The 18,250-nt window shown below is 49.8% G+C and overlaps 2 protein-coding genes across 3 annotated transcripts; one reads left to right on the top strand and one right to left on the bottom strand.

Annotated features, from left to right (window-relative positions):
• Positions 1–681: 681 nt before the first annotated feature.
• Positions 682–4,407, bottom strand: Cptp (ceramide-1-phosphate transfer protein). Its single transcript, XM_057784651.1, has 3 exons — positions 4,162–4,407; positions 2,083–2,215; positions 682–1,912 (listed from the first exon to the last, which is right to left on the bottom strand). The coding sequence occupies exons 2-3, from the start codon at positions 2,202–2,204 to the stop codon at positions 1,384–1,386; spliced, it is 651 nt and encodes a 216-aa protein (XP_057640634.1). The 5' UTR covers positions 2,205–2,215; positions 4,162–4,407; the 3' UTR covers positions 682–1,383.
• A 123-nt stretch (positions 4,408–4,530) lies between these two features.
• Ints11 (integrator complex subunit 11) lies at positions 4,531–18,221 on the top strand. 2 transcript variants are annotated; one of them, XM_057785078.1, is made up of 17 exons: positions 4,531–4,664; positions 7,559–7,656; positions 8,071–8,144; positions 10,263–10,491; positions 14,618–14,716; positions 14,793–14,827; positions 15,116–15,254; positions 15,668–15,732; positions 16,203–16,392; positions 16,546–16,629; positions 16,839–16,928; positions 17,013–17,175; positions 17,263–17,370; positions 17,453–17,514; positions 17,586–17,728; positions 17,798–17,927; positions 18,015–18,221. In XM_057785078.1, exons 1-17 carry the CDS (start codon positions 4,637–4,639, stop codon positions 18,078–18,080), a joined length of 1,803 nt encoding a protein of 600 aa, XP_057641061.1. In that variant the 5' UTR covers positions 4,531–4,636; the 3' UTR covers positions 18,081–18,221. The 2 variants fall into 2 exon arrangements, with proteins under 2 accessions (XP_057641061.1, XP_057641063.1); XM_057785080.1 differs by having other exon boundaries at positions 4,553–4,664; positions 17,676–17,728.
• Positions 18,222–18,250: the final 29 nt, after the last annotated feature.

Raw genomic sequence — 18,250 nt, 5'->3', positions numbered from 1 at the left:
ATCGTGTACAAAGTAGCTCTAGTTTTCTCCAGCTTTGTCACACAGACCTTTCTCAGTCTAGCCCCTCAAGGTGAATGACCCAAGTGTTTCTTTTCCTGCCTGTAAAATAGAGATAATACAGATCTCAGCGTATGTGTGTGATCAAGCTAAGATACACCAGGGACAAATGCATGGCAGTTTCTGTGGTTCTGGCTGCTGGCTAGACATGTTCCATGCTTTCCTGGTTCACATTGCCCTTTGAGCCCTCAGTCCGTCTGGTCCCTAGGGTTAACTCCCTCCCTACCCGTATGGGTAGGTACTTTTAGGTTCTTCCCCATGTAATCAGGCACCTGGCACACCTGTAACTCATCCTAGAATGCCATACCCAATCATGTAGGTGTAACTTATTTATGTTGTAAGTACTACATATATCATAGTTCTTGAGGAAAGAGATAGGTCCTAAAGTTTGCATTTATAGACATCACCTACACTGGGGACACTGTCCTAGGGTTTAACATTAAGACCCAGTGGGAGAGAGAGGTTAGGGTCTTATGCCCTGGGTGTCAACCATGCTGGGTATGGCCATCTGTCAGCTAGACAAGGGGGCCCAGCCCCTTCCACAAGTCATGTCCTATCTAAGTCACCGGAGTACCATGGTGACCGGAGCAGCAAGCTGGCTAGAGAGAGGCGTGGTTTGGCCAATTCGTACTGACATTTTATTTTAGAGTCTTGGGGGAGGCCACCTTCTGAAGGCTGATACTTATTGCAGAAGCTGTGAAGCAGGCTGCACTGACAGGAGCACGCTTTCCTGGGGAAGTCTCAGCTAGCAGTTTCAATGATTTCCATGTCCAAGGAGACAAGGGCCTGCTTGATATGCAGAGAGGCTAACAAGGAGGCAGGTGAAGGGCAAGGAAAGGGGTCTTTGGTATTCACGTCACTGCCAAAGGAGCCTCATCTTACCCAAGGACAGATTCTGGAATATGAAGGGGACCCAGGCATGCAGGCCCAGGGCTGTGTGTCTGGCACGGATGCCATGTCTTAGGTAGGATACGCACCAACTGGGCATATTGACTGTGGGGGAGACAGAACCTCCAGATCCCACACATGGGAGGTAGAACACAGCCCTCCTCCCCCATCATCTCCATGGGCCATCCAACTTCAATGAGGCCTGACTGAACACACACATAACTGAAGCAGAGGACGAAAATGGAGTTCAATGGTCTTGTCCTGGACCAAGAGCACAGCTACCACCCACCTCACTTGGTTCAGCCACCGCTGCCTTTCTCTTCACAGCCCGTGGCCCTCAACAAGCCCAGCTTTCAGGGGGACAGCAGCATCCAGAAAGCACTGCTGTGGGAGGGGTCCCAGGTTGCCCAAGCCCAGTTCCAAGTAGGGGAAGCACCCTTAGGGCAGGTCTAGCAGGGAATGCTCAGCGTAGAGCTTCTGAGAGATGTCATACACATTCTCAATGAAGGGTAGGGCCTCTCCCAGCATCTCCACTGCTTGCTCAGAGGAGCCCACATTCATGGCCTCGAGGAAGACCTTGCGTGTGGGCAGGGCGCAGAAGGCCACAGTGACAGCTTGACGTACGATCCAGGAGTGATAGGCAGCCAGTGTGGTGTTATAGGCATCACTGCAGAGCGTGGAGGTACGAGCATCCTCAGGGCTGGTGCGCAGGCCTTCGAGGAACAGCTGCAGCCAGCGCAGAGCACGGTGCAGGCGCAGCACAGTCCGGCAGCCCGAGTTAGGGTATCGGGGCCGCGAGCGGCGATCTATGTCTACCAGCTTGTTGCCCACCTCGTAGGTGACCATGGACTGTAAGCTGGTGTAGTGCTCACACTGTGGGCTGTTCCTCAGACCTTCCATTATCTGCAGCTTTGAGACTACGTCCTTGGAGATGAATGAGAAGACGGCACCCAGGCTGTTCAGAAACCTGTGCAAGGAAGTATAAGTGTGAGGCCCTACCTAGAGGGCCAGCCAGCCTGTAGTGCAGGAGACCTTACCTTGGATGAGGCCGGGGCAGGAAGGCTATGGAAACTTTCTGCTAACTGTGCCCATGTCCCTGTGCCCTGTGGGATGCAGGGGTCCCACGTGGAAACACACCTGACTAGCCCCTTCCAGCTGGTGATGTAATGGTCCAGCAGCACTTGTCCATCTTCAGCAAGACACTGCTTGAAGCTGATCAGGACGACTTTAAGGTTGAAATCTGACTCTGGGTCACCCATCTTCTATCGAGCTGAAATAGTTTCACACAGAACGTGTAGTCATCATGCTGGCTTATCTCAGCATGGCTCATTTTCTCAAGAAGGGGTTGGGAAGACTTGAAAGAAGAAGTGAGGTGCTGAAACGGCTTGCTGAGAATCACCCCTTTACCTGAGTGCCTTCCTCAGGAGCTGAAAGCCCTCCCGTAAGCCAATCTGACCTTGTTGTGCCCTTGATGGATCCTGTACCCACAGATCTTGACATAGCTGTTCCTTGCCCTTCAGCTAGTAATTTGGTCAGTTCCTGACCTGAGACTCCATGGCCGCACTGTTTGCAGCTCCTACTGCTTCTTGCTTTTCTGTTTCTTCTCTTCCTAGAGCACCTGTCCCACACATTAGAGGAATGCTTCCAAAAGGTAGGCATAGTCCTCCTGGCCACACCTGGACTTCACCGTATCAGGGCAGCATTCTGGTGGGAAGTTGTACCAAAACAAAAACTGGGACTCTAAAAAAAGCAAGCGATTCTTCCCCGTGGAGAGTGGGAAGGGTGGCTGGGCAGGGCTTTCCCTTCCTTGATCAAGGTTTTAGTCCCCAAATTAAAGCGGAGGCTGTGGGCTGGCATCTGCTAGATAGACAGATGGACACTCCTGCTGTTGAAATGGTATGCAATCCCTAAACAACAGAGTAGCTGGGGCAAACGTCTTACCACACCTGAAGGATTGCTCTCAGTCCTCCCACTAGCTTCAGAGAACATTCTGGAAGGGATCCAGGACAGAGGCCTTAAGGTAAGGCGGGGCTCTGGATTCTGCAGGCATTTTTATAGTCACCCCACAAATATTATAGTTCCCACATTTATCTTCAGGTGTGGGGACTGAGCTTAAGAGCTTCTTGTATGCTGGGCAGGGAATAACCTAGGCAAGCAAGCCTTTAACTTTCTTTTTTTAATCTTTTATTTTATTTTATCCTGGCTGTCATGGACCTCACTGTGTAGATCAGGCTGGCCTTGAACCCAGATCTACCTGCTTCTGCCTCCCAAGTGCTGGGATTAAAAGCATGTGTTACCACACCTGACTAGGCCTTTAACTTTCAATCTTCCTGCTTCCTGAGTAGCTAGAACTACAAGCTTGTGCCCCATGCTCCTTTTGTGCTCATACCTTGAATGGGTAACTCCAAGCATCCAGCCTCCACCTTCCCTGGTACCCTAAGAACCTTGTCTTGGTGTGCAGGACCAGCCCTGTGAGACGTGGTTGCATCTCACCTATGCATGAATACTCACCACCAGTTCTGGCGGTTCCTGTATCCCTTAGTGCTGGATCCCTGTCCTAACCGCTGTACCATCAGCTCTCCCCCCCCCCCGCACCCCCCCCCCCGCAAACAAAACAAAACAAAACAAAAAAACCCATCCTTATCAGGAGTATCTGTGTGTAAGTTCCTTTTTTTCCTTCACACAGTCCTATGATTCAGTCCTTCAGTTCTGGGAATGTGGTCTGCACGTCTCCCGGTCCATGAGCGAGGCTGTCAGAGCGGTGATAAGGCCCCATGGGTTGGACTGGATGCCCGGCACAAGTTCCAGACCCTGAGCCCGGAAATGGACTCACCTTGTGTTCAGGTGTCAGGGACAGCCTCAGAAAGAGGGCGATAGCCAGAGTCTTGCCAGACACCCCTCTCTTAGCGTCTGCACTGCCCACTGAGCAGACAGTCTCTGAGGCGCCCTACAGTTCACCTCTTGGTCATCTAACAATCCTACAGCCAGGCCTTCTTGCCCAGAGCCTATATCAGAAGCCCGGTAGCCCCTTAGAGCAGTCCGTGGTACATTGGAAAGAACAGGAAGAGAGGGAGACTCATCAGGAAGGTGAAGCTGGAAACATTTAAGCTAGACAGGGTGGATAGGCCGGCAGAAGGCCCCATAAGCAAGCACACAGCAAACACACCCAGGCGTAGTAGGGAGCTAGGGCCGTTCAGAGAGGTCCGCAAATCTCACCTGGGTCGGGTTCCTGTGGCGGGGGACCGAGGCCGGTGATGGAGCGGGTTGACGAAAGCTACAATGAGGCTGCTGTGGGAGCCAAGTCTTTGCCCGTCCCTTCCGGTTGTCTATGGAGATGCACTCCGCGGCCTGGATCATGTCAGGTAGGCGTCCCCATGCTTGTCCCACGCCCGCAGCCTGTTAGGAGGCAGCTCGAAGACTGCGGTTGGGCACAAGTCCTGAGTTGCAGCCCCAGGGGCTCAGCCCCTACCCCGCCCTTCGCTGCCGCGCCATCCCAATTGGTTGCTGGTCGTCCAATTAGAACCCGACGGACCGGCCCGCGTTTCCGGCGCGAGGACAGGAAGCCGGCGTCTTGGCGGTTGCGCCTGCGTAGTGTGTGTGTGGGAGCCGCGGTGGCCTGTTGTGGAGGCCGAGCCGCGCGCGCGGAGCTCTAAGGCCTCCCTGCGGGCGGTGCACGCGGGCTGTGGGAACGATGCCTGAAATAAGAGTCACGCCCTTGGGTGAGTCCAGGTCTGATCGTTTTCTGCGGCGTCCGGCGAGTCGGGCCGGTCCCCACATAGCAGTGTAGCAATACAGCCAGCGATCAGCCCTCCATCAGCTGTGCGCCCAATGTCTGCCTGACGCGGGGTCGGAGAGATTGGGGTTGATTCCTGGTCCTAGGGTCCGATGTGAGTTACGGAGGCCCAGCTTCTGACTTAGGCTTCTAGCAGCGAGACGTGAATGAGACCCTGAAGCTCAAGGTTGCTGTGAGGTGAAATGGATCTCGGGCAGGCATTGATTGCCTTTGTGTTTAGCTTGTCAGTGGTGTTAAATTTAGCCCCAGAACTCGTCCTGGAGGTTTTTCTGTCCTGCGTGTGGATTGCTGCTTCAAGACTCCTGCGCTCGGGCTTCTTCCTCACTTCTGATTTTCTTTTCACCTCCCCGACCTGCTTATGGTGCCCAGGTTGTTTTCTGTCACCCTTCAGTTCAGTCTTTGTGTCTGGTTTATCCCGAATTTTAGAAAGTATGTTTGTTCATCGTAGAAAATAAAAACCTAGACTCCTAAAAGTCTTAACAGGAACGTATGATGTGTAGGAGGAAACAACCATTTGAAATCTAGGATTCCAGAACCTCCCTGAATGTCCCTGGGCTTTTCTTCATGCATGTGTTGCCAGGGTGCTGGAAGCACCTTCTCATTCTATGATCCATATCCCTAGGTCATCTTGGTTAGAACTTCGTCTCCTCAATTCGCTGCCTCATTAGGACCTCATCAGGACCAACCTTTATCCTGACTACCCCATCCTATCTAAGTACTAACTAGATTACATGATCAAACAAGAGCAAGCATATTCACAGACCTGGCTCCCTGATTCCTACCCCCACTAGGAAATTTTTATTTTGTTTCTTGCCACAGTTATGACATTTTTGGCATAGTTGTTTAATCTCCACCTAAAATACTTCATGCTTAATTGCCTTGTTCCCCTAGGATGTAAGTCTGCACTGTGCAGAGATGTACAGACAAGGTAGTATCCATTGTTTTCTTCTAAGTTTTGTCTCTTCCGATGCCTGACATCTCTGCAGTATAGGCTTCTGTTCTTTCCTGGAATCATAAGTCGCTTTGGGAAGAACATTTGCCAATGCCCAAGAACTGGGCTTTATAATTCCAAAAAGCATATTTCTGGCAGCATTCTTTGTGTGACTGTGGATTCCTCTGGTGTCAGGTTCTCCCTGTAAGGGGGCAGCCATTCCCCTGCTATAAATGTTTCAAGGACCTCAGGGCCTAGGACAACTTCAGGGCTGGAGGTATTAAGGGGAGGGACCCTAAGATCTTTCCCTCAGCTGGGCGGTGGTGGCGCACGCCTTTAATCCCAGCACTCGGGAGGCAGACAGGCAGATCTCTCTGAGTTTGATGCCAACCTGGTCTACAAGAGCTAGTTCCAGGACAGGCTCCAAAGCTACAGAGAAACCCTGTCTTGGGGGTGGGGGGATCTTTCCCTCAGGGGTACACATCTTGAGAGGGTAGGAATGGACCTGCAGGAGAACCTGAGACCAACTCTTCCCCAGCCTCATTGTGGCTGGCTACAAAAGGAAAACAGACTGTACCATGGCTGATGTTTGTGGTACTGATGATGGGAACAAGGAACAAGACTGTTGGTTGTTCTCAGACCCCTGTTGAGACTTGGATCTTATCTCTCCTTATGAACCCAGATTTGAGGGAGATAACAATTAAGTGGGGGAGATAGCTGTGTCCAGTGTGGTCAGGATCGTGGGCTGAACGGTTGGGAAGGTTACTTAGTCATCAAGACCATTGGAGGAACTCCCATTGAGGCTGAGCTAGGGGGTCAGTGGTGTGGGGCCTATGCTGCTCACTGACTAAAGTGGGCTGTCTGTGCCGGGGCCAGTTATTGGTCAGAGTCATGATTCTTTTTTTTTTTTTTTTTTTTGGTTTTTCGAGACAGGGTTTCTCTGTGGCTTTGGAGCCTGTCCTGGAACTAGCTCTTGTAGACCAGGCTGGTCTCGAACTCACAGAGATCCGCCTGCCTCTGCCTCCCGAGTGCTGGGATTAAAGGCGTGCGCCACCACCGCCCGGCCAGAGTCATGATTCTTTATGACTGGACTGAGGCCCTATGAGTATGGCCCCATGCAACACTAAAACTCAGGATCCAGGCCTCAGCCTCTTGAGGAAGAAATGCAAGAGAAGAAAGTCTCATTGATTTGCAGCCTGGACTAAGGTCTGGGGAAACAGCGGTGATATTCCACATAGTAGTGGCTGCTTCTGTTCAGTGCTTACTGCTCTGCTAGCGGTTTGTTAGAGCTTTGAGCTGTGCAGAAAAGTGTGGTGAAGGGAGTATCTCCCCACTCTGCGGTCCCTGAACCTGAGTGGGAAAGTGCCTGTTTCCATGTTGATAGGGGTGGGTCTTGTATTTATCTGTTGCTTTCATTGGTTAATTAATTAAAAAAACTACTTGGCCCTGATAGGACAAAAAATTAGGTAGGCAAAATAGACAAAACAAAATGCTGAAAGAAAAAAACCGAGTCAGTGAGTCGCCATGATTCTCCCACTCCAGACAGACACAGGTTAAGATCTTTCCTGGTAAGCCAACTCGTGGTACTACACAAAATATTAAAAATGGGTTAGATCAATATGTAAGAGCTAGCCAATAAGAGGCTAAAACTAATGGGCCAGACAGTGATTAAAAAAATACAGTTTCCATGTAATTATTTTGGTACATAAGCTCGCCATGTGGGCGGCTGGGTGCTGGGGACACAGCCCTGCCGCTCATATTACAACACCATGTGTCTTAGGGCCTGCAGAGTTCAGTTGGGGTCAGTCCTTTCAATAGTGTGGGAAGGAAACTTGGGGAAAAAGAGGGAGGGACATTGGCCTTGTCTCTCACCTGCCCTTCTTGAGCAGGGGCTGGCCAGGATGTGGGCCGCAGCTGCATCTTGGTCTCCATTTCCGGCAAGAATGTCATGTTGGACTGTGGGATGCACATGGGCTACAATGATGATGTGAGTACTTTGGGGGGTTCCGAGGGCAGCAAGGGCCACAACCTACTTTCTAGTCATGCTCTAGCTAGCCGTGTGACTCCTGGGACCTTAGAGTGGGGGCATTGCTGGACAGATATACCTATGCTGGGTGGGGACAGGTGGTCCTGTCACATGATGCTGGAAAAGTAGGGCCAGCTGAGATGAGCCTCTTGAGGTTCCTCGAGGCTGGTGATGATTGGATCTTTTAGGCTTAACTACTTGCTATTTGTTTATGAGGTCAACTAGTAGCTTGACCTTTCCACGAGGTTACGAATAGCCAGTAGTAAACCCACTGATGTAAGGGTTTGCTGGGGTCACTCCCTGGGGTGCACCACTCCTGCTTTGTGGAGACCCTGGGTAGCCTGCTGTGTTCCAACTCTTCTCTTGTCTCATCAGAGGCGCTTCCCAGACTTTTCCTACATCACCCAGAGTGGCCGGCTGACTGACTTTCTAGACTGCGTAATCATCAGGTAGGTTCTTCAGGATTGTGATGTCCTTCCTTACACCCTATTGTAGAGGCTGTACTAACAGCCAAGCTGCATTGTGGCTCACTCTGCAAAGTGGCTGTTATTGCCTCAGAGCCAGGAAGATGATTGTGCATGCAGTCTTTGCCCTTGAGTCTCATGAATTGAAGCCTAGTAGGTGCCCCAGGAAGTAGAGACCTAGCCAGGGTAGCCAGTGCCAAGATGCGCCCTTCATCTTCCAAGAGTGGGGCCTAGAAGACCCCGTGAGACCTTTTCCCAGCAGCACCCGGCAGCTGTGATCACACCTTCTCACTAGTTCCTCCCATTTGACTAGCAAGTACGTCTGTATTTCTGCTCTGCTCCCCTTCCAGCCTCTAATTCTGGTTTCCCAAACTTTGTTTTCTCTTGTTTCTTTGCTGTCACAAGAGTGCTAATCCCTGTTGCTCACTGTCCATTACTGATGTCCTAGCCCCCGATTGCTACTACCTCTTTCTGGTAGAGCTGAGCAAGGGTAGACATCTTTCTATCCTCCTTGGCTCCCATTTTCATGTCTGTCCAGATGACTGCCAGCTGCTCCCGGGCCCATCCCTTCCGCAGTCCCTGTTGTCACTCACAGTCGAGTGGGCCCTCTGACTGTAGTGTTTCCCTCTCAACACCCACCCTGCAGCCATTAGCCAGGGTGTCCTTTGGCCTTTGGCAGCCTGACTTGGTAAGCTGTGTCCTGGTAACTCAGGCTCTAGAATTTGGTCCCTTCTAGACACGGATCACTCACTACCTGCCTGCTTTGGGTTGACGGGCCCATTCTTTCTGGAAGGGTATTCCCAGGCTTTGCCCTGAGCTGTCTCAATTCTCTCTTGCCTCCACTAGGACAGACAGTGGCTCTTTTCCTAGTGTGGTATTTGCTGGCCTGCCTTTTATTTACTTACCGACTTGTCACTGTCTGATTCAGATGGTGTGTTTGTGTATGTATTTATAGGAGGCTAGAGACAGTCTCACGTGTTATTCCCCCTTGTGGTTTTGTTTTTTGTTTTTGTTTTTTCTTCTTTTCTTTTTCCAAGACAGGGTTTTTCTGTGTGTCAGCCCTAATTGTCCTGGAACTCTCTATGTAGACAAGGCTGGCTTCAAACTCAGAGATCTGCCTGTCTCTGCCTTCTGAGTTCTGGGGTTAAAGGTATGCACAACAATGGCTGGCTAGCCCTTGTGGGGTTTTTTTTTTTTTTTGAGATAAGATCTCTTACTAGACCTGAGTTCACTAATTAGGCCAGGATTGCTGCCAACAAGCTCTAGGGATGTACCTGTGTTCACCTCCCCAGCACTGGTAGTGTAAGCACATGTGCTTTTTATGTGGGTGCTAGGAATCAAACTCAGGTCCTTTGTTTATGAGGCAGACACTTTACCAACTGAGTAATCTCCTAACCCTTTGTTATTGTTTGTTTCAATTGCCAACACCTAATTGATTTATTTAAGATTTGTTTGTTTTCAAGATGGTCTCACTAGCTCCAGCTGGCCCAGATCTCACTATGTAGGCCAGGCTGGCCTCAAACTGAGAGATCTCCCAAGTGTTAGGATTAAAGGCCTGTACCACCACTGCCTGGCTGCTTTGTTTGTTTTTGAGACAGGGTTTCTCTGTATAGCACTGGCTGCCCTGGGACTTGCTCTGTAGACCAGGCTAGCCTCAAACTCACAGAGATCTGCTTGCCTCTGCCTCCTGAGTTCTGGGATTAAAGGTGTGCACCACCACTACCTGACTGCTTCTTTTTTGTTTTAAGGCAGAGTCTCCTGTAGCAGAGGCTGGCTTGAATTCCTAATGCTGCCTACACTTCCCAAGTGCTCAGATTACATACATGTGCACCATGCCTATTCTGATTCAGGTTTAGTTACTCATTTTCATATTGCTTTGCTGGGTGTTTAGACTGCTCATTTGGGACACTGTAGATTTTGTGCTTTATTCATTTCTGACTCTTGTACTTACGATAGTGATCTATATGATAGTGATCTATATCTTAGATCTTATGATAGTGATCTATGTTAGGTCTGAGTCAATGAGTGGACCATGAGCACAGGGCTGAGAAGTGGGCTGGCTGGGAGAGCGGCTCCAGGCTGACTAGTGTCGCATTCCCCCAGCCATTTCCACCTGGACCACTGTGGGGCACTCCCTTACTTCAGTGAGATGGTGGGCTACGATGGGCCCATCTATATGACCCACCCCACCCAGGCCATCTGCCCCATCCTGTTGGAAGACTACCGCAAGATCGCAGTGGACAAGAAGGGCGAGGCAAATTTCTTCACTTCTCAGATGATCAAAGATTGTATGAAGAAGGTGGTAGCCGTTCACCTGCACCAGACAGTTCAGGTCAGGACCCCTGGCCCTTTCTCCACGTAGTCTGGAAGGCCGTAGGGCCTTGGTCCCAGGCCACCTCAACTCACTGTTCTGTCACCAAGACACAGCAGTGGGCGAGTGTCTAGCATATATGTGGTGTGTCTGTATGTCTGTGCACAGAGCTATGTGATCAAGGCTTTTTCCCACCTGGCTCTGCCCAAGCAACGTTCCATAAGCCAGCCTGCCCTCTCCCCTCCCAAGGGGGGGATCTGAGGTGTATGCAGCTTGTTGGATATCTTGGTCTGTCATTTGATAAGGAGGCAGAGACAGGACAAGATAGACCTGTCTGGTTGAGTACCCAGTACCAGACGGTAATATATGTATGGGTCAAGGGAGGAATGAAGGCCAAGTGACTGGTTGACTGGTTTAATTTAGCAAAATTCCCCAGAAATTGTGGATTTGTCTGTTTCTTACTAGAATTTTTGTTTGCTTTATATGTTACCATCCATCCTTTTTTTTTTTTTTTTTTTTTTTTTTTTTTTTTTTTTGAGACAGGGTTTCTCTGTAGCTTTGGAGCCTGTCCTGGAACTCACTTTGTAGACCAGGCTGGCCTCAAACTCACAGAGATCCCCCTGTCTCTGGAATGCTCGGATTAAAGGTATGTGCCGCCATTGCCTGGCTGCCTGTTTTCTTTTTTTTTTCTTTCTTTTTTTTTAATTTATTTATTATGTATACAATATTCTGTCTGTCTGTATGCCTGCAGGCCAGAAGAGGACACCAGACCTCATTACAGATGGTTGTGAGCCACCATGTGGTTGCTGGGAATTGAACTCAGGACCTTTAGAAGAGCAGGCGATGCTCTTAACCACTGAGCCATCTCTCCAGCCCCCTGCCTGTTTTCTTAATACAACTCAGGGGTGGCACTACCCATAGTGGGCTGACCCATACCACTTCAGTCATTAGTCAAGTAAATGGTGGGGTTAGAGAGAAGGCTCAGCGTAAGAGAGCACTGGCTGATCTTCCACAGAACCTGGGTTTGATTCCCAGCATCCACATGGTTTTTTGAGACAGGGTTTTCAGATGACTAGCTCGGGTCAAGTTGACAAAAAATCCAACCAGGACATTAGGTGGGGAAGCAGATAGGTAGGTAGATAAACTTTTTAATAGAGTTTTTATTATGGGGGGCAGCATTGCCACAGCACATAGAAGTCAGAAGACCACTTACGGGGTCAGTTCTTGCCTTCTGCTGTGTGGACACTAGAGGTAGAACTTAGATCGCTAGGCTTGGTATCAGAAAGCACCTTTACTTGCTGAGCATCTTGTCAGCTTTGATATCAGTGTATTTTTTTTTATTTTATTTTTTGGTTTTTCGAGACAGGGTTTCTCTGTGGCTTTTTGGAGCCTGTCCTGGAACTAGCTCTGTAGACCAGGCTGGTCTCGAACTCACAGAGATCCGCCTGCCTCTGCCTCCCAAGTGCTGGGATTAAAGGCGTGCGCCACCACCGCCCGGCTGGAACTTGCTTAATAGACCAGGCTGGCCTCAAACTCAGAGGTCACCTGCCTCTGCCTCCCCAGTGCTGGGATTAAAGGTGTGCACCACTACCACAGGGTCAGTTTTTCACTTTTTATTTGGGGTCTTTTCTCCTCTGCCACTGGATTTCCTGGTGATTAATTTTCTCCCTTTTCTTTTCCTTTGTGGGGGTGGGTGGGTGGTGTACTATATTGTTGAGGCTGTCCTCAAACTTGTGATGTTCCTTCCTACATTAGTCTTTTGGGTATTAGGACTATAAGTGTCTACCATGCCAGGTTAACTTTTCTTAATCTAATCTACCGATGGAAACACTGCCTTCTATGGTAACCTTCCTGTAAGGGCTCCTTTGACAGTCCTAGAGGTGATCGGAGATACATACATTATTTTTATCCTCTACTGTCAGGATGTTTACCTGGGTGTCTGGTACAGGCAGGTTTTACTGGGGCCCACAGACCAGGAACTGGTCCGATCATTCTTTGAGTTATTCCTTCCAGGAGTATATATTCTAACTGCTGCCCCAAGTCTTGGCCTTCTGGTGATACCCAGTTGTCCCTGCTGCTGACCTTATGGGAGCCAAGCCTGCTGGGGCTAAGCCAGCTGCATGCTGCTGAGGGCCAGGCAGCTTCATCTTTGGAGGGCTGGCCAGCTAGAATTTTAGAAACTGGGTTCTATTCTTTCATCCATCTGGGATTTCTGTGTTTTTTTGTTTTTGTCTGTTTGTTCTTATTTATTTATTTGTTTGTTTGTTTATTATGTATACAATATTCTGTCTGTGTGTATGCCTGCAGGCCAGAAGAGGGCACCAGACCCCATTACGGATGGTTGTCAGCCACCATGTGGTTGCTGGGAATTGAACTCAGGACCTTTGGAAGAGCAGGCAATGCTCTTAACCTCTGAGCCATCTCTCCAGCCCCTGTTTGTTCTTTGATACAGGGGTTCTCTATGTAGTCCTGTCTGTCTTGGAACTCTCTCTGTAGACTGGTAATGTGTGAACACACAGAGGTAAATAAAACTGATACAAACTCACAAAATACAGAGAAAGGTGCCGCTGATCCCACGCTGTCTCTCCACCATTCCCGGTCTCCCCTCATGCCAAACAAGAGCCAGAGCAAGAGAGCAAGCAGTGTCTTCCAGCTTGTCAGCTCCCACATGCCCTGAGGGCTGGTACCCCAAAAACATTGGCTGGAAGTCAGAGACGTGCTATCTATCCCTGTTTCCTGAGTGCTGGAATTAAAGTATAAGTCTCTAATCCCAGCAACTATTGACTCCCATTTATACTGTTGGTGGGAGTTTAAAGAATCTTCCAAGCTTGTCTTCTTCTAGAATGTGATCCTTCATTACCTCCTGTTTACCCCCCTCCCCCAGGCTCTGAGCCTGCTCATCTTTCCTGGAGCAAATGTTTCAATCTGAAGGGAATGTTCCAATTCCAAAGAACATGCCCTCCAACATAGCCCCCTTTCCTCTGCTTCCTGTGGTCTTGTCTTCCCTGAAGCTCTTCCATAATCATTTTTCATGAGATGCAGAATTCCAGGATGATAGTTATCTTACCCGTATCATTTGGGATACTCTCTGCTCCTTTTGTTTAGGCTGCTTTCCCTTGGCCTTGGCAGGTTGTGCTGTGATGGACCTTGGTCAGCCTACTCTTCAGCCACTCTGCAGTTTATGCTGTGACATCTCATGTTTTTACTGCCTCTTGCACAAATACAAAAAAGACACTCCCCACCAGCTTTGAAATGCAGGACAAACTGAGTCCACTTTCTGGCGTAGTACTGGAGCTTGATATCTGATTCTTGTTGCCTATGTTCCTGGGCTCTGAGTAACTTAACTTTAGATCTTTTCACTGTAAGTCTTCCATTGCCCTCTTTGTGTTATGCTTCATACTGGATTTAAAAAAAAAAAGTTTTCTTTGAAGCAATCTCACTGCACAGCTCAGGCTGGCTTCAAATTCTCCATTCTCCTGCTTCAGCCTTCCAAGAACTCAAGAACTGAGATAACAATCGTATGCAACCATGTGCAGTTCCCCAACATTTTAGTCATTTATTCTCTTGACTTTATTCACTGTTTTAAATCCTATTTCAGTTCTTTTCTTTTTTTTGAGGTAGGACTTTGCTGTGTAGTCCAGTCTGGCTTTGAACTCATACTATCCTCCTGCCTAGCTTTCAGAGTGCTGGGATTACAGGCTTGTACCACAATACCCATCTTGACCTATTGAATTTGTTTTGTTTTTTTGTTTTTCAAGGCAGGGTTCCTCTGTGTAGCACTGGCTGTCCTGGAACTCGCTTTGTAGACCAGGCTGGCCTTGATCTACCTGCCTCTGCTTCCCAAGTGCTGGGATTAAAGGTGTGCATACCTACTGAATTAATTTGGGTTATTGTAGTTCCTAGTTTTAGAATTCTTTCTTGTAGTGTTTGTGGCTTTATCTATACTTAGTCTAGTTGAGGAGTGGCTTCTAGATCCTTACTTAACCTGGTTTTGTTTTTACTGTGCTACCACCCCTAGGAGTAGTTGCTTTTGGTTAAGCCCCAGACTTCTTGTGAGAAACAGGAATGGACGGACAGGCTTAAGGTATTCATCCACTTCCTGCTTCCTCTCTGCCTTGCAGGCCTGAGACCATTTTTTCTTCTGCAGGTGGATGATGAACTGGAAATCAAAGCGTACTATGCAGGCCATGTACTGGGGGCAGCCATGTTCCAGATTAAAGTGGGCTCAGAGTCTGTGGTCTACACGGTCAGTGGAAGTACTTGGCTTGAGTGAAGTTGCTGGGGTAGAAAGACACCTTCCTCATTGTCATTTTCTTTGCCAGGGTGATTATAACATGACTCCAGACCGGCATTTGGGGTGAGTAGGCCCGTGTTTCACCCCCTGGGAACTTCCCGGAATCTAAGAGGCATCATAGTGGGCATTTAAATGCTCAGCACCTCCGTGGTCCTCCCATGCATTATGGAAGTACCTGTGGAAGTCTGGGCTAGAGGTTCTTTTCTCCTGTTGTCTCCCTAAGAGTATGCCGTCATGATGTTTGACGGGCTGTGTAGAGGGCTCATGTCAGGGTGATCTAGAGATGTGCTGGGATGTGCTCCCAATTCTGCAGCCATGAACCCACCATGCCTATTTCTATCTCTGTTGTAGGGCTGCATGGATTGACAAGTGTCGCCCCAACTTGCTCATCACAGAATCCACGTACGCCACAACTATCCGGGATTCCAAACGCTGCAGAGAGCGAGATTTCCTGAAGAAAGTTCATGAGACTGTGGAGCGTGGTGGGAAGGTACTGACTGTAGCTGGCTCTGGGTGTGTGCCTGCTCTGGCCACACAGTATGGTCTCCAGCAGGCTTTACTGCCCTCCATGTGATCAGGGTCTCTGGGTGTGGGAGTTACTGTTTATTTGCTGAGATGACAGATTCCAGAGTCTTCTATTCCCTCATGTTTATATCCTATGAATGGCTGTTCAGGAGCCTCTCACAGTTCCTGTTGTCTCTACGTGTGGCGTGTGTGTGTGTGTGTGTGTAAAACCCTGTAGTTCTTAAATATCTGGCTATTCCTTTGCAGTAATGCCATCTGAACGTTATCATTCAGCCTGCCAGCAAGGGTGTATATAGTGAGCATCTTGCTACTTGCTGTGTTTAGGGAAGGGTAGTGTGGCCAGTGGCTCCCACCTGAATCAGCCTCACCTGCTCTTAGGTGCTGATCCCTGTGTTTGCGCTGGGCCGGGCACAAGAGCTGTGCATCCTGCTGGAGACCTTCTGGTAGGTACAAACAGGAATATTCCAAGGTGGGCAGGAAGGCATGGAACAGGCTCTGCATAGACAATTCCTCTTACTGTCAGGCACAGTGGAACTGTGGAAAAGTCAAGGCAGCAGTGACTACCACTGGGTACTGTATGTCCAGGATACAGTACTGTTTGCCCTGCTGTCCTGGGTGGAGCTGTGCATGTACTGGGACATCACATTGGAACCATTAGCTGCGGGCTGTATTTGTCACTGGATGGACTACTGAGTCTCCTTACATGAGCTCTGGGCACCCCTACCACTCCCATGTTTGTTTTATAGGATATAAGCTGAGAGGTCTGGCCTGGTGGTCATCAGGGTAGAGACAGCACAAGGTTCAGTTCAAGGGACACTGAACTCAGCCCTGGCCATAGCAGTAGAAGGCACAGGGCTACACGTTGCAGGCTAGCTCTGTCCTCCCTGCACTGACTGGGCTGGTGAACACACAGGGAACGCATGAACCTGAAGGTGCCCATCTACTTCTCTACGGGCCTGACAGAGAAGGCCAACCACTACTATAAGCTCTTCATCACCTGGACCAACCAGAAGATACGCAAGACTTTTGTCCAGAGGAACATGTTTGAGTTTAAGCACATCAAAGCCTTTGACCGGACATTTGCTGACAACCCAGGTCCCATGGTAAGGCCCTACCAATTCAGCTTTTCCTCATCTGGCCTTCAAGGATCCCTGCCCATGGGGTTTCAGGAAAGAGCCTCTTTCCTGCAATAACCTGGTGCTTCTTGCGGCCCTGGGAGGAAAGGTCTACTCTTCTGACCCTTGTCAATCCTGCAGGTTGTGTTTGCCACACCTGGGATGCTGCATGCTGGCCAATCTCTGCAGATCTTCCGAAAGTGGGCAGGAAATGAGAAGAACATGGTGAGGGCTTGGGGCCAATTCCCAAAGTGGATGGGGCTTGTCTTAGGGAACTGGAGTACAGAAGGACTGGCCCTTAAACTTTCAGTTTCTTAATCCCATAATGACTTTGCTGCTGCTGTGTTCTACCAGCAGCAGCCCAGACTGAATATTCAGGTCAGGGGTTGTCCCAAGAGGAAATGTTTATGTTGGGAGGCCACCTTTGCTTTCAGGTCATCATGCCTGGCTACTGTGTGCAAGGCACTGTGGGCCACAAGATCCTTAGCGGGCAACGAAAACTGGAGATGGAAGGGCGTCAGGTGGTGAGTACCTCCCTGTCCTGGGCTCAGCAAGGCTCCCAGGCTTTTACTGCTGTTGCTAACTGCCTGCATCTTGTGACACCACAGCTGGAAGTAAAGATGCAAGTGGAATACATGTCATTCAGTGCCCATGCGGATGCCAAGGGCATCATGCAACTGGTGGGACAAGCAGAGCCAGAGAGTGTGCTGCTGGTGCATGGCGAGGCCAAGAAGATGGAATTCTTGAGGCAGAAGATTGAGCAGGAATTTCGTAGGCAGCTGGTGGGCAGGGATGGCCTGTGGGATGGTATAGGCAAGGCTGGCAGCATAGACTAAGACTCTGTATCACTCTCCTCAGGAGTCAGCTGCTACATGCCGGCTAATGGCGAGACAGTGACGCTGCCCACGAGCCCCAGCATTCCTGTAGGCATCTCCCTGGGGCTGCTGAAGCGGGAGATGGTGCAGGGTATGAAGGGGAGACTGGGGCACGGACCGAGGGAGGCAGGTAATTGGTACTTGTGTTGACTGCAGTATTCCTTTCCTCACAGGACTGCTCCCTGAGGCCAAAAAGCCTCGGCTCTTGCATGGCACACTAATTATGAAAGACAGTGTAAGTGTGTAAAGAGTGATGGGGGGGTAGCATTCATTACTTCCTCTGACCAGCTTGCCCTTGCCCCACAGAGTTTCCGGCTGGTATCCTCAGAGCAAGCCCTCAAAGAATTGGGCCTGGCTGAGCACCAACTGCGCTTTACCTGTCGTGTGCACCTGCAGGACACACGCAAGGAGCAAGAAACAGCCCTACGTGTGTACAGTCATCTCAAGAGGTGCGCCCTGGCCTTGCCCCCACCCCTATAGGCAGGGTGAGGCAGGGATCTTACTATGCCTCTCTACAGCACCCTCAAGGACCACTGTGTACAGCACCTCCCTGATGGCTCTGTGACCGTGGAGTCCATTCTTATCCAGGCTGCTGCTCACTCAGAGGACCCTGGTACTAAGGTACTATTGGTCTCCTGGACCTACCAGGTAAGGATGGGTGTCAGTGGTTTGCCTGGGGCCTCACTTCCTTGGCATTAGGTTGTCCGTGGGTAACTGTGCTTCCCTTTCTTCTAGGATGAAGAGCTGGGAAGCTTCCTCACAGCACTGCTCAAGAATGGCCTTCCCCAGGCGCCCAGCTGACCTGCAACCTCAGTAACCCACCACTCTGTCTCCTGTTTGCCCAGCAGAAGGACCAGGACTTTGGCTTTGGGAAGTGGGTGCCCTGAGACAGATTCTGTCCTAGGGACAAGATCAGAGTCACAGGCTGGCTACAGTAATAAACAGGCCTTTTTTACTCTATGCCTTTTATT

Source organism: Chionomys nivalis, chromosome 11, assembly GCF_950005125.1.
Source record: "Chionomys nivalis chromosome 11, mChiNiv1.1, whole genome shotgun sequence".
In the NCBI taxonomy this organism is placed as follows: domain Eukaryota; kingdom Metazoa; phylum Chordata; class Mammalia; order Rodentia; family Cricetidae; genus Chionomys; species Chionomys nivalis.
The sequence above is the reverse complement of the archived record's forward strand: the minus strand, read 5'-3'. Positions and strand labels throughout refer to the sequence as shown.

Bases quoted from the DNA above. Each gene is read 5' to 3' on its own strand.
- Cptp (XM_057784651.1), bottom strand. From the start codon at position 2,204: ATGGGTGACCCAGAGTCAGATTTCAACCTTAAAGTCGTCCTGATCAGC. The intron at 1,913-2,082 runs GTGTGTTTCCAC...TTCCTTGCACAG, and splicing joins AGCTGGAAGGGGCTAGTCAG to GTTTCTGAACAGCCTGGGTG.
- Ints11 (XM_057785078.1), top strand. From the start codon at position 4,637: ATGCCTGAAATAAGAGTCACGCCCTTGG. The intron at 14,828-15,115 runs GTGAGTAGGCCC...TCTCTGTTGTAG, and splicing joins ACTCCAGACCGGCATTTGGG to GGCTGCATGGATTGACAAGT. The intron at 17,515-17,585 runs GTAAGTGTGTAA...CTTGCCCCACAG, and splicing joins CACTAATTATGAAAGACAGT to AGTTTCCGGCTGGTATCCTC.